The sequence below is a fragment of the Aspergillus bombycis genome, assembly GCF_001792695.1.
Source record: "Aspergillus bombycis strain NRRL26010 chromosome Unknown contig00009, whole genome shotgun sequence".
NCBI lineage: Eukaryota > Fungi > Ascomycota > Eurotiomycetes > Eurotiales > Aspergillaceae > Aspergillus > Aspergillus bombycis.
The window spans coordinates 286,040-299,829 of NW_019170011.1; the positions used below are offsets into that span (position 1 = coordinate 286,040).

The 13,790-nt window shown below is 49.6% G+C and overlaps 6 protein-coding genes across 6 annotated transcripts; 3 read left to right on the plus strand and 3 right to left on the minus strand.

The window, feature by feature from the left end:
- Positions 1-217: 217 nt before the first annotated feature.
- Positions 218-580, plus strand: ABOM_003576 (uncharacterized protein; the record flags this gene model as incomplete). The annotated part of the gene is made up of 2 exons (XM_022530706.1): positions 218-328; positions 410-580. The coding sequence occupies 2 exons, from the start codon at positions 218-220 to the stop codon at positions 578-580; spliced, it is 282 nt and encodes a 93-aa protein (XP_022393145.1).
- A 1,066-nt stretch (positions 581-1,646) lies between these two features.
- On the plus strand, positions 1,647-2,944 carry ABOM_003577 (glycoside hydrolase family 16 protein; the record flags this gene model as incomplete). Its single annotated transcript, XM_022530707.1, has 3 exons — positions 1,647-2,035; positions 2,096-2,549; positions 2,600-2,944. The coding sequence occupies 3 exons, from the start codon at positions 1,647-1,649 to the stop codon at positions 2,942-2,944; spliced, it is 1,188 nt and encodes a 395-aa protein (XP_022393146.1).
- A 1,593-nt stretch (positions 2,945-4,537) lies between these two features.
- ABOM_003578 (kinase domain-containing protein) lies at positions 4,538-5,846 on the plus strand (the record flags this gene model as incomplete). The annotated part of the gene is made up of 3 exons (XM_022530708.1): positions 4,538-4,685; positions 4,759-5,112; positions 5,176-5,846. 3 exons carry the CDS (start codon positions 4,538-4,540, stop codon positions 5,844-5,846), a joined length of 1,173 nt encoding a protein of 390 aa, XP_022393151.1.
- A 283-nt stretch (positions 5,847-6,129) lies between these two features.
- ABOM_003579 (uncharacterized protein) lies at positions 6,130-7,663 on the minus strand (the record flags this gene model as incomplete). Its single annotated transcript, XM_022530709.1, has 2 exons — positions 6,130-6,923; positions 6,970-7,663. The coding sequence occupies 2 exons, from the start codon at positions 7,661-7,663 to the stop codon at positions 6,130-6,132; spliced, it is 1,488 nt and encodes a 495-aa protein (XP_022393152.1).
- A 522-nt stretch (positions 7,664-8,185) lies between these two features.
- ABOM_003580 (glycoside hydrolase family 72 protein) lies at positions 8,186-9,856 on the minus strand (the record flags this gene model as incomplete). Its single annotated transcript, XM_022530710.1, has 3 exons — positions 8,186-9,654; positions 9,711-9,736; positions 9,789-9,856. The coding sequence occupies 3 exons, from the start codon at positions 9,854-9,856 to the stop codon at positions 8,186-8,188; spliced, it is 1,563 nt and encodes a 520-aa protein (XP_022393040.1).
- A 1,598-nt stretch (positions 9,857-11,454) lies between these two features.
- On the minus strand, positions 11,455-12,991 carry ABOM_003581 (acyl-CoA desaturase; the record flags this gene model as incomplete). Its single annotated transcript, XM_022530711.1, has 2 exons — positions 11,455-12,593; positions 12,643-12,991. Coding segments are annotated over 2 exons (1,488 nt in total), but the record flags the coding sequence as incomplete, so codon positions are not given.
- Positions 12,992-13,790: the final 799 nt, after the last annotated feature.

The following is a 13,790-nucleotide window of genomic DNA, read 5'->3' on the forward strand; positions in this document are numbered from 1 at the left end:
CAACCGAATACCGAGAGAGGCACTATTGTTCTTCCTAGATTGCGCTCGGCATTATTGGCCCACCAGGACACTCATCCATGATATACTGCCCGGTGAGTCCTCCTGACCCAATTAGGAAAGCCACTCACCATATAAACTCCCTTTCCCCCATCCTCTTCTTCTCACCAACCCCAAAAGATATACATCTATCCAAACCAACCCAAGAACCTCATCCAAAATGCGCATCCTCTCCATCGGTCTCCTCCTCCTCGCCAGCGCGTTCACAGCGCAGGCCTGCACATACTGCCAATGTGAATTCGAAGACGGCTCGCACTGCTGCGTCTACTCGGTAAGCCATCTAGCCAGCCACCCATGCACTCAGTTCTCGGGTCAGTAGATTGGTTAGAGTGACATGCTGACTCGTATCCAGGACGCAACCCAGGGAAACCTTGATTGTCCCTCTGTGTGCAAGAATGCGCATCGCGCGGACGGAAAGACGAGCGATGATGGCATGCCCGGGACGGCTTGCAATGCCGGCGGGAAGTACAAGTGTGCTTCTGCTTTTACGGCGTTGGATCGTACGCCTTGTTATAAGCAGTAGAGTGCTTTCTTTGTCTTTATTCCTTGGGGGAGGGTGCTAGGTTTATATGTAAGATTGGATGGGGGTAGGGGGTTCGAGGATTGAGGGTTGGGATGGGTTTTATGTATAGACGTGGAATGTCTTTATTTACTACTCAATAAGCAGCTGCTCTAGGCATATATGGAGGGAACAGCATGTCAATGTCTCCCATTTAGCACGTCATTGTATAGACTATCGTAGTGGTAACGGGTATTCTACTAAGTTGTATGCTACTGTCAGCCACGAAGCTATTATTTCAAACAGGGAGTAGACAAAAGACAGGCCCCAAACGAGCAATTCGTAAATTAAAGCCAGGGTTACTCTGTATAGTCCTGCGAACCCTACGATCCACCTCAGTACGGCTGCTCCACTTTAATTGCCATTTTGCCTGCTTGGATGGGCCGTGTTCCTTGGTCTTGGCAGTGCTTATTTCCTCGTCCCTGGCTTTGACCCTGCGCCTAACAGCCATTCTATGGTTCCAGGGGCTGTTTTGATCTGGCTGTATAAAGTTTGGATTAATTTGCGAGAAACTTAACCAGTATTTGTTTATTGAAGCAGTTTTGTTTACCGGCCTCAGGAACCATGGCTCCATTGGGTTTAGCGTGTGTGCCCGAGTCAGGGACGAAACGCAAACAAGTCAAGATGATGCCTGGCCGTGTAATAATAACCAACCATTGAAACTTGGTAGAGCATCGATGTCGATGTGAAATGAATGAATCGCCGAGAGTCTGACGCAATCTCCGATGAGGTATTCGTTGCATGGACAACCACTCGTTTCTTGTTCTGCTCCTTTCCCCACGTCTGATTCATTTCAACTGCATGCAGCACATGGATTTCCTGAACAGGAGATGATCGGAGGCGTCGTTCCACCTCCTGCATTCTGGATGACAACATCCCATCAGCTTCTCTTGCGCAGGACATGATTTCGTGTCTTTCCAGTCCATGGACTTCATTGACACCACCTGCAGAATCCAACACATGCTTCCACACGCCAATCTCGAATCTCCTCCCTTGATCTATATCAGTCAATAAGGCCACCTATTGCAGTATGACGGACAGAGCCCACCACATCCCTGCAGATGACTTGTCGCGATACGGCGGAGCTACAGCGCAGCTCCCCAAGCTCGAAGCCAACGATTTCCAACATGCGGGGCCCCCTCCGGGCCCAGACGCTAAATATACGCCTCCGCCGCCAGGACCCGCCCGGCCGTGGTACAACCCACGCGGGTGGTCGCTGCGCACCAAGCTGATTGCCGGCGTCGTAGGCGTTGCAGTTGTCGTGGCGGTCATCGTGGGAGCCGTCGAGGGCACAAAGGCGAATCGCTATCCGGACTATACGAAACTCAATTACCACCTGGTAGATACGTACTCGGGAACATCTTTTCTCGATCGCTTTGACTATTACCATGATGAGGACCCGACTGAAGGGTTCGTCCAGTATGCGCCCGTCCCTCTTCTACGCTATCTGGGGGTTTTATACTCATTTGCAATATTTAGATATGTAGATCGAGCGGCGGCAAATGCGCTGAATCTTACTTATGCGACGGATTCATCCGTTGTGTTGCGGGTGGATACCTCGAATCAGAATGCGGTCAATGGCCGACAGTCTGTGCGGCTGGAGTCGAAGACCGGCTATGATGACGGCCTGTTCATCTTTGATATTCTTCATACGCCCTATGGGTGCGGCACGTGGCCGGCATTGTGGTTGACAGATACATTCAATTGGCCGGCGAACGGCGAAATCGATGTCCTGGAGACGACCAACAATGCTCCGGAAGGCAATGCCGTCACATTGCACACGACAAGTGGCTGCAATATGAAGGTCAGGCGAAAGCAGACCGGTGACACCGTGTATACAACCTGCGACAACAGCACCAACACCAATGCCGGGTGTGGTGTCCAGGGTTCGCCAGACAGCTACGGTGAGCCTTTTAACAACAATGGCGGAGGTGTAAGTCTAAGACTCTCCATATGACCATCAAGTCATCTAACACAGTCTAGATCTACGCCCTGGAACTGCGAAACGCCGGCATCCGTGCCTGGATGTTCCCACGGGACGCCATCCCAGACGATATCACCAATTCAAGCAGCGCCCCAGACCCATCCACCTGGGGCACGGCGTTGGCCGATTTCCCCAACACCGACTGCGACATCCCATCGCATTTCCGCAATCAAAGCATCATTGCTAACATCGACCTGTGCGGTTCGCTCGGCGCTCAAAAGCAGTTCTACACCGAACAATCCCATTGTCCGGGCACGTGCGACACTTTTGTCGCAAGGAACCCATCGGCCTTTACCGAGGCGTATTGGGAATTCAAAAGTTTCAAAGTCTACCAAGCTCAGTAGATTTCGTCGGTGTTATTTATTCTGGTTATTGAGCCATGTTGTTGTATGTTGGGCGGGTATAATGGACATGAGTTTGCGATTATAAGGGTGGCTGTCTGAGATCTTCGCGCTTGGCTAACATATCATGTTTTACTCATAATGTTAATTGTTATCGTTTGTTGCTCTACGGTTGTGTGCAGACTAGGTCGGTGGGGTGATTCATAGAATGTTGTTAAGCTAAGACACATGAGGGAAGACAGGTTACTGTGCGGGTTACCAGGGGACCTCAGAGTATGGACAACAGAAGCGAGAATAATAAGCCAAAGAGAGCTTACAGGAACCATACTGTGATGCTTTTGGTAGTAATCGCTATTAAACAAACAAAAGGAACGAGAGGGAGAGACAGAGAAAGAAAAGGATGCAAGGGATGAGTAGAGTAACCTGTATTGAAAACCAAACCTCGAGAAATATATAACGGCACAATCATGCTTCAACAAAAGCGATCACCAAGCAGCCCCCACAAAATAGTAGCTGTAGCTATTGAACCAACAACACACCCCCTGTCAACAAAAAAAAAAAAATAAAAATAAAAACAGAAGAACTCTGCAGTCGCAAATGATCCCAAAAAGGGAGTTCCGCAGGAAAGCGCAAAAAAAGAAAGAAACTGGACTTGAAGGGAATTGAACCCTCGACTTCTCGCATGCGAAGCGAGCACTCTACCACTGAGTTACAAGCCCGTTGTATCTTGAAAGATGGCGCTTTATAATGACTCATAGTAGACTCTTTAAACTAACGCAACTGATCTCGAATAGTTGAAGTGAGATAATAGTTATGTATTTTGCAACTGGAAGCTTAGTACTCCGTACGGTGCTTTATTTTTTCTTTGGTGTAATGTCGCAGTATTCTGCCTGTATAGGCTTAAGCTCACAGTCGAATAATTCTGTCTGTCTTTTTTTTTTTTTCAACTTCCTCCCCTGGTGTGTCGATTTGTTGGACTTGTCATGAGGCACTGATGGAGATTCTTTCTTTCTGACTTGCCGTGTGGAGATTGTACTTACTTGCCGATGTTATTGTAGCCTTTGCTAGAAAGCATGGTATAAAGAATTATATGCCAGTATAGCATAGCGATGATTTGTAAAAACAATAGGGAATCAATGGATGGAAAACCAGACGGAAGAATGGAACGACTAGTGTTGGAAGAGAAAAAAGCAAAAAGAAATGCTTCCGATGCGGGGAATCGAACCCCGAGCTGCTGTGTGAGAGACAGCGATGTTAGCCATTACACCACATCGGATAATTGTTGAGTTGTGCTCCCTTTCTAAGCTATAGAAGCCAAAACCCCTTAATCAACAAATTTGCGCTACTCCACTACGCCCTAATGCACTCATTTCTACCATTTAACTGGACCTTTAATGCCACTTCATCACCGAGTACATATGTGTACTTAGGACAAGATTTTTCTCGCACCGATCTCCTCTGTGCTGTATTTCTCACAATAGCTGTAGTATTATCGCGGACTTGGTGATCATACACAAGGCTGCACGAACACTCCCACCTTGCTCCTCGAACCAGCGTAACATCGCCCGTTCTGACAACAACACATACTCATTACGAATGACTGGCACTGGAACACCCCCGAGTAGTGTGCCAACAGCATTCCCGGATCCCAAGGATGATGGAATAGCAGACTTCGGCGACTTTGTGCGCACTGAGGCTGAGGAGCTAGATCTCGAAGAGGTTGTCGAGCCCTGGCATAAGTACAGTAAAAAGGAAACTTCACGTGTCTTCTATCCATATTTGTGTTGGAGAAGTGCTTAATGAAAGGTATCTGGTAGAGCATAAAGTCGGCCATGGAGGCTTCTCTACTGTCTGGATGGCCCGTGATCTTCAGAGCGATAGGGATGTAGCCCTCAAGGTTATGTCTTCGGGAGAATATGGGGAGAATGAAATCCAGATGCAAGACACAATCGTCCAGAATGTGCAGGATACCTCCCATCTTGTGACGTACTTATCGACCTTTCAGCTGCCTGGTGACAAGTGCCATCATAGGGTTCTAGTATTACCCTTGATGGGCCCATGTCTCTACCCTGTTATCCTGAGAACAATGTCCATGGCCAGTCGTATGTCCGCTGCACGGCAATTGCTAGGGGCCTTGGAAAATCTACATAAAGCCGGTATTGTACACCGTGGTGAGTGAGCTCTGCCTTCCACTTTCCTGTTGGTTCGCACTCTAATTAATGGATATTCGGTAGATCTAAACGACAGGAACTGTATGTGGGGGATGGTTCCACTCCATACCCTCAATAGAAGAGCTAAATATGAGGCACTTGGCCGGCCGCTTAAGCAAGCTATACCATTTGTGGAGCTCTGGAAGCAGGGAGAGCTTGTTCGGCCTATTCAAAACCCGGAGGCCTTACGTACAGATGACTTCTATCTTGGGGATTTTGGTCTGGCGATGAAGCTGGGCGATCCCACATATCAACGGGGTTATCCACCTATGCAATTCTGCTCCCCAGACCGACTTCATAAGACAGAACCAAGTTTTGCCTGTGATATGTGGAGTTACATGGTCATCTTCGCAGAGCTTTACCTTGACTATCCGCCTTTCGCCACCTGGATTAAGGGTGGGATTATAGCTGGTATGGTCAGGTGTTTAGGTCCGCTACCGGAGCAATGGAAGGGACTTTACAATCACCCCGGAGGCCTTGATTCCTGGTACGACCAGCATCAAATGCCCGATCCAAATCATGACCATGCGGCGACTATCGCATACTTTCGTCCCGACGTTGATCCAGTTGAGCGAGAACATGTGCACTCTATTATGTCTAAAGTATTTACTTATTGCCCAGAGAAACGTCTCACTGCAACAGAGCCTCTACAGGGTCGTTCATTCAGAGCCATCATGGATACATATGGTTGTTGATGGTCTATTCTCGGGACTTCCTTTGCTGCGTTGTTGTGATGGAATCCATACACGTATCCTGTACTTCTATTGATTGCTTAATGTTGCCTCTACAATGGTCAATTCAGTCACTTATCACAATCTTAGTACAATATTCGAATATGTAGATGGTCTGGCATACTTGTAATCTCTATGGAAAAAGGGAAAAGTAGTTCAATTCTGCTTAGGTGCCTTGAAACTATTCACAGGATTATGCGAGAATATATCTCTTAGGAAGGACAACGATAGGTCCAACCAGGCAGTATTAGGAATCATTGTGCAGATATAATCTACTCCATTGCCTGGCGGCCAACCAACCCTGCAAGAGAATAACTCCTTCCCAACCCAAACGCTCTCTCCACAGCTTCAAAATCTCATCGGGTATCTCCCACTTCGCTGCCCATTGCGACAGTGTATCACGACATCTATCTCCACACGGCACATGGCCTGTCGCAGAATACTCGAAAGAAATTGCATGATCGCCCGTAGGATACACCCCCATCCGAAACTCCAAACCCAACAATCTAGGCATCCTGTTCATAGCCTCAGCCATAGACTTCATCAGTGCATCAAACATCTGAGGATCCGGCTCCGTTCTCCACAGGTGCTGAGGTTCATCGTCATTAAGCACGGCTTCTCCTTGCCCATTGGCCGCTTCGGTATCTTCCGAAATGATGGACGGGTCTGAATCAGAGCCTTCGTCCTCGTCAGTGTCGAATTGAAAGTGAGGATCCACAGAATCAGGATTGCCCGTGTAATACCATCGACCATCGTAGGTTAGCATCGCTGCATCGATATGAAGATCCTGTAAATAGGGGAATGGTGCCGTTCCATTGAAAAGTGCAGGGGAAATTGGCCACCATCCTGTGAGTACGAGACTTTCCAGGGGGGCTGTTTCTGCTAGCCGTCTGAGGGAGAGGTTTAGCACATCTCCATCTGGGTAGACTGGGTCTTCGGCTTGGGTTTCATAGCTGTGGTTGAGGGGGATGCTCTCTTCGAAGGAGATATATAGTTCCTTGAGGTTGCTTAAAGACGGTGAGTCCAGCGCTTTGGCGAGGGCTGAATGGTTAGTGAACCATACTCTTGAGGAACGTTGGAGACTTACCTAGTCGATACTCCTGTAACTCCTTCTTTCTCGGAGCGGGGGCGTTCAGCTTCAGTCTCAGGCTTTCCAACCCAGGTAATGAAGAGATAATCCAAGCGATCACTGAGGGATACAGATACCGTTCTACGTCAGGGATGTACAAGGACCCAATGCATGACAGTTCTGGTAGCTCTGCATTGTCTGAAGAAAGGTAGATGTCCCTCAGAGTCCGGTACCTAGGCCATAGTCCCATGTCTAAGTCTAGTGGTCGATGACCAAGGTCCACGGACGAGGAAGTCGTGATTGCTAGGTAGACACCTTGCTTGTCCCATGTTGCCAACCCGTCAAAGAGGTCTATGAGGCCCTTCTTGAAGGCTTTATCTCTTTCCTTATGTCTCTCCGAACGACTGACTCGATTTGCACTGAAGACCGGTAGATCAATTTCATACTCTAGACGCCGTAGCGTTTGCCTCCTTCGTGGACGAGAAAATATTTCACGGAAGCTGAGGAGATCAGAACTGTGCGTGTGGATATCTGCCATCGTAAAGCGCTCGACTGCGTATTGCCATGAACGGGAGATGACCGCGTATGAGGCGATGTTTAAAATAGGCATTTGTCCCCATCGTGGATCCCATGGCTTCAGTCTAAGAATGGGGGGCTCCTGGCAGAGATGGGGTATGATTAATAGGAGGACTTCTGGACTGAGAGATTCCATCTTGATCCTGGCGATAGGCGTGCGAGGGAGTGTTGGATCGATTCTGTACAACTCCGGGATCCTTGGCTGGCTGGGTTTAGTGTTGATTTGTGTTCGAGTGTGTTTGTTTATGACCCACATTCACTTTGGGAGGTCAGAAACCTGTTGGATTTGAGGAGTTGGAAGGCGTGGAAAGACCCGATTAGAAGAAACACCAGTAACACACCGAAACTCGGGGGCGGTAGGCATACGGAGCAGCTGACCGCAGGTGACCTGAGCAGGTGCCTGACATTTACGCTATATCGCTCTCTTATGTAGACCAGGTTATGATGACTGCTTTCTGTGGTGTTCGAGTTGTGATTGATTCGAGATACAGCGGCTGTAGTACACCCCGTTTGTAATACGAATCTGCTATATATCAAAGAATACTATAACTCACAAAAGTCCGTTTCGCGGAAAGCTGAAGTCAACAATTGTCCTTCACCTTAGAGAGCTATATACCATATACCATACACTCATACGATATGTCCAAACACACCGAGTCTACAGAGAGACCATCAGGAATCCCGCCGCCGCGGCCGCAACAAAGTACGCCACTCCGAACCAACCGCTCACCCGAACAGCAACAGGGCTCACAACACCAGCAGCGGCGCCCTCAGAAGTAGAGGTACTAGCTGCACTGCCGTCACTGGTAGGACGAGAAGTGACCTTGCCTGTGCCCGCAGATCCCGCCTGGCTGACCAAAGACTTGCAGGTGCCAGACAGATCCTTGGCAGACTGGACCGACGCCGCGCCGTCGAAATCACAGGCGGACTGGCGCTTACCTTGGTCTTTGTAGTACTGATCAAAGACAAAGGACAATTGGTCCTTGCTCGAGCAGACGCTGTAGGAACCATAGTCACCAGTCGTGGCGTTGTGAGAGATGCCGTCGCAGATACCTTGGCCATACCCGCAGACTTGGCCGAAGAGCTCGCCGTATTCTTCGGCTTTGACGGAGTCACTGACCACGCAGGACAAGCTGGACACCATGCAGGAGCAAAGGTCCTTGTTCGGAGATGGGGGAAGGGGGCTCGACTTGGCGAGCCACATGTCGTCGACGGTGGGACAGGCGCGAGGGGAGTTGGTGGGGGAGTAGCTGGCGCTGTTGATACCGGTAGGTGTGGCAGACTGGATCTGCTTGGAGTAGTATCCAAAGTCTGCTTCGGTCTTGACGGAGTTGTCATCGACTGAGACTAAACCGTAGTCGTTTTCAGTTTCGAAGTACATGTAGACGATCCCACCGCTCCAGACGTCCTCCATCTGGGGACCAAAAAGCACAGGGACATCACTGAATTTACGGGGCTGCTCGTCATTGCATCCATATTCAGAGAAGAAGATGGGAATGGAATAGTCTTTGTATTCATCCGTTCGGTTTTCATATCCCGAGGTCTGGAAGGTCTTATCACCGCACCACTCATAGATATTGTAGCCGAAGAAATCGACAGACTCGGACTGGTCGCCGCAGTTGAGGTAATCCGAGATCGACACACGGATGTCTGGATTGTCGGTGGTCGCATATCCGATACCGAGGGACTCCCGGTAGCCCTGGTCCTTGATGTAGGCTTTCATATCTCTTGCGGCGGCCTTGACGAAGGCAGCGCCGGTGGACTCATTCGCCCTGTTGACTACCTCATTTCCGGCGAAGAAACCGATGACATTGTCATACTGGTGGAATGCGTCAATGACGCTAGTGTAGCGAGTGTACTGGTCGACGGTCCACTCGGGGGAGTCCGACGTGATAGACTCCTCGGGAGACGCCAGATCGGTGATGACATAGATACCTGCATCGGCCAGCTTTTGCATACAGTCGTCGTGATCCTGGGTCGGGTCGACGGCGTAGGTTCGGATGACGTTCGTCCGCAATTGCTGAAGATAGGGGATATCACGCTCGCATTTGGACGCGTCTGCCAAGGGGTCGACGTAGCCGTTGCTGGATTGACCATTTCCGCCAGCTCCGCCACCCGTATAATCCTCTACCCACATGAATTAGAGCGGGAATGATTGAGGTAAGACATGACGGTAAACATACCCTGATAGGCCACACCTCGGATGTAACTAGGCTGCTGTGTCAGTGTTTGGATGTCTACAGAAGGAATGTCGATCTCACAATTCAGTTCCGTTGTTGGCGTAGAAAAACTTAGAGCCCTGTATAGTGGGATGGTTAGTCAAGCACATATCTGGAGGGGTATCATTAGGCTTGCCTTGATCTCAATGTGTGGGATACTGGCTAAGGCGGACCCCGACATCAGGCAGACGCCTGTCAGCGTGGAAAATCTCATTGGAACGAGCGTTTCAAGTGACTAGAAGCGAACTCGAACTCGATATAAAGCCTTCGTTCTATGACAAGCAATACTAAGGAGGGACGATAAACGCAGAAACTCCGCCGAGACGAGAGAAACGAGTGAAAATGCCTCACGCCACACAGCGCATACCACAGGGGACGAAGACGACTTAAAAGAACTCGAACAGGTGTGAAATGGGTGGAGGTAGGCAACGCTAGAGTTGAAGCGCCCCCCCGCATCAAAAGATGCCACCGCCGGACTGCACTCTCATCGTGCCTCGTTCATGCTAGTCGGGCTGCTAATGAGAGAGGAGGTGCCTAAAGGCAGTTTTCTCCACCATTGAGGTTGAGGAGACCATAATTTCAGCCCAGCACGGCATTGATACACAACTAATGTGTACTATTGTATATGAGTCACTGCATAGTGCGATGACTAACAAGCAAGTTATTGGATGTAACATGGGGGCGACAAGATGTCGAAGATTGGACTAGCACATTAATGAGCGAAAGGAACTCACTACTTGGCAAGAAAGCTTAGCCGACGATGGCAGGTCCAGGACGATGGAGCCCTAAGAAAGGGACGATTATCAGGGACCACCCCATGAGTGGTTCACAGGGCTTGCTACTGCCCGAGCTAGCTATCATCGCGATTACAAGTGTATTACACGACTCATGCTAGTCATTCATTAGCCCGATGCTAGAAGGCACTTATGTCGTCTCCAGCACTAGCACTGTAGCATTGCAGCTGGACAATAGCGTCTAGTGTGATAGTGGTGTATTGTCCTCGCCTAGGAAATACTAACCTGGAGAATAATCTAACTAGGTTCACGCGAATGGTTATCTAGTCAGGCAACGTTTTGAAGTCCGAGTGTTCGCATTCATTTGGATTGAGGGACCTCCGTGGACATCCGGTATCTATACCCAAGCTCAAGCCCCACAGTCATTTCCGAGAGCGCTAAAATGGGCCCTACTCGACCAAAAAGACTAGGTGTTCGGCAATTTCCCGGAGAGTAACGGCCGTGCGAGGCAACGGTGCTGAATTACGCCAGTTACCACGGGTGGAATCCTTGGGTCGCCAGCTCGACAACGTCGACGGAGCATATTGATAGTAATTTAACAGATCAAAACCACTGGATGGTGGGTCTTCTTCTACATAGGCTCTCACTTTCGTTCCTCTGCGCGCTAGATAAGCCACTCGGTGGATACCAATCCACTGTCAGACCCCGGCGAACCCCTTTGATAGACCGTCTGGTATCCATTAACTTATGGGACATGCTTCACTGGTTACGCTCGTAAAATACCCCAGACTATTCTCCTTATTATGCTTGGCCTTTGGCTCTACAAAGAGTCCGGAGTCGGTTATATAGATCCAGGCGACACAAGCACATACGCGAGATATATATACTTGCAATAGAGTAGGGTAGAAAATTTATTAGTCATACTATTCATGCAGCATTCTCAGAATTGAAACAAAGAAACAAAAACCCGTGTCTTATCTAGCCTCCGCACTCGCCATAGGCACTGGTTGCGCAGTCCTGGTAACCTGATCTCCAGCCCGCACGATGCGCTGACCAGTTGAATCCGTCAGCATCGGGGCCTTACCATCCGGCAAGGAATGCTTCCAGATTTCCACCTCGCATCCGCCACGAAGAACCGCGACCCGCATAGTAGACAGCAAGTTATGGGCCGCATTGGAATGGTTATAGACCCCACCGTTGAAGATAGCAGTAGCGTCTTTACCAACGGCCGACGAGATGAATGCCTTGCCGCCGGGATGCTCCTTGATAAAACCCGTGATATCATGAATAACGCCTCCGATAGTAACAAGCGCCCTGCCATTCTTGGCCTCGGCAACGAAATCATCCCAATCCATGACGGGGAGCTGGTCGAGGGGAATGCCCCAGTCGAGGGTAGAGCGCTTTTGGTCGAGCTTCTTCTGCAGCTGTTGGATGCGCCCTTTCTCGATTTCATTCTGGCGGAACTGTTTGAGGTCGTAGGCGAGGCCGAGCTGCTTCCAGACCCAGATGGACCATTTTGTGGGGTCGTACTGCCACCACTCGATGGCGTTACGGTAGTCTGACGGGAACTCGTGGTGGAAGTTATGGTATCCCTCACCGAGGGTTATGAAGGCGGTTATGATATGGTCTCTTGGGGAGTTGCGATCATCGAAGGGTTGTTCGCCGATCCAATGGGCAAGCGAATTGACGCAGAAGGTGGCCTGTTGAATGAAGAACACGCGCAGGATGCCACCGTAGACGAATCCACCAAGCCAATCGCCCCAACCTAGGCCACAGACTACAGTCGGAAACACGAGACACATGAACAGGGCTGACTTGATATAGTTGGTATGCTGCCACACGACCACGGCATCGGCGTCGAGATCCGTGACGTCCGTGCGACCGATCCGCTTCGGGTTCTGCTTCATGACCATCCAACCAATATGCGAGTACCAGAATCCCTTTTGGACCGAGTATGGATCCTTCTCGGTATCGGTGTACCGGTGATGGGAACGGTGGCCGCGGGACCACCATCGGATCGAGCCTTGTCCTGCACCGGCTCCTGCGGCGGCTAGGTAGATCCTTAATGGGAGGGTCGCTTTGTAGCATCTGTGCGCCCAGCAGCGGTGGTATCCTACCGATGGTCAGACCATGAATGGGAACTCGAGGGAAAGGAATCATACCGGCCGTGATGCCAAGACCTGCGTTGAAGTAGTATACAACGGCGAAGATGCCCGTATAGAGCTGAAGAGGTGTCCAGTATGCCCCAACACAGCCAAGGAAGGGGATGAAGAGAATGAAGAAACAGTTCAACCAATTGACATGTTTATACCAGTTGCCCCAAGTGATGGGTTGCTCAGTGATGTGTGGCTCTTTGGAGTTGTTCCTTTTTCTCATGGGGACGTAGTCTGTAGTGCCATCGTTTAGAGTTGTAGCTGCTGGTGATTTTGTGTCGAGCGCCATCTTGGGCTCTTTGACATTCGAGGTCAAGTATGATAGCCTAGAATCTTGTATGTATGATGGTCTAGAATACTGCGAGCGAAGAACGAAGTTTTACCGGGCGAGAGTGTGTAACCCGACACACCAGCAGTTGGCTATTATGTATATGAACACTATCTACATATTTCCAGTGGCATGATTCAAGTTCATGTCAAATACCCGCTCAACAATTGGGTCCATAGAGAAATTCAAGGGAGTGAATCTGTACGGATGTTGTCAGAGAAGACGTTGGGGCTAAATTGTTGGGAACGGGTGGCATGTTGCCTGAGTCAGCCCTAGGAAAATTCGAAACAGTTGACGACCGGGGTTGAACTCAACCCTAGGTCAATGACATAAAATATCTTAACATCCAAGTGTTGCCCAGAATCATAACCCCCCAACCTTCCATATTTACCTCGGCCATCGCCGTCACATGCACCTCTGGCATGGGTACAGGTGGAGGTGTTTGGGCGTGGCGATCAGGACGTTGATGGGCTGTAAGCTTCACATGTTGACCATAGAAGCTGGACCGTACCAAAGAACTGAAATACTGATCCACTAGTCAGGTAGATCAGCTATGACACAAGCAACTAGGCCTCAGACTAGGTAATACGAAGACTGAGCCGCTGGGTATAGATGCAGGACTTCAACTCGTTCATTCTCACGAGATTAAACCATAGCACTGCTTCTAGACGATGGATCCCCACGTCTGTTAGTTATGATCTATGCATATGATGATGCTTTTTTCCTTGGTTGAGAGCTATTATGAGAAAGGCACGACGCATTTGCACATAGGTGTGCATCATGATAGGGAGTAGTGGATCAAATATATGTCTGCACATAGTAGCCGGCC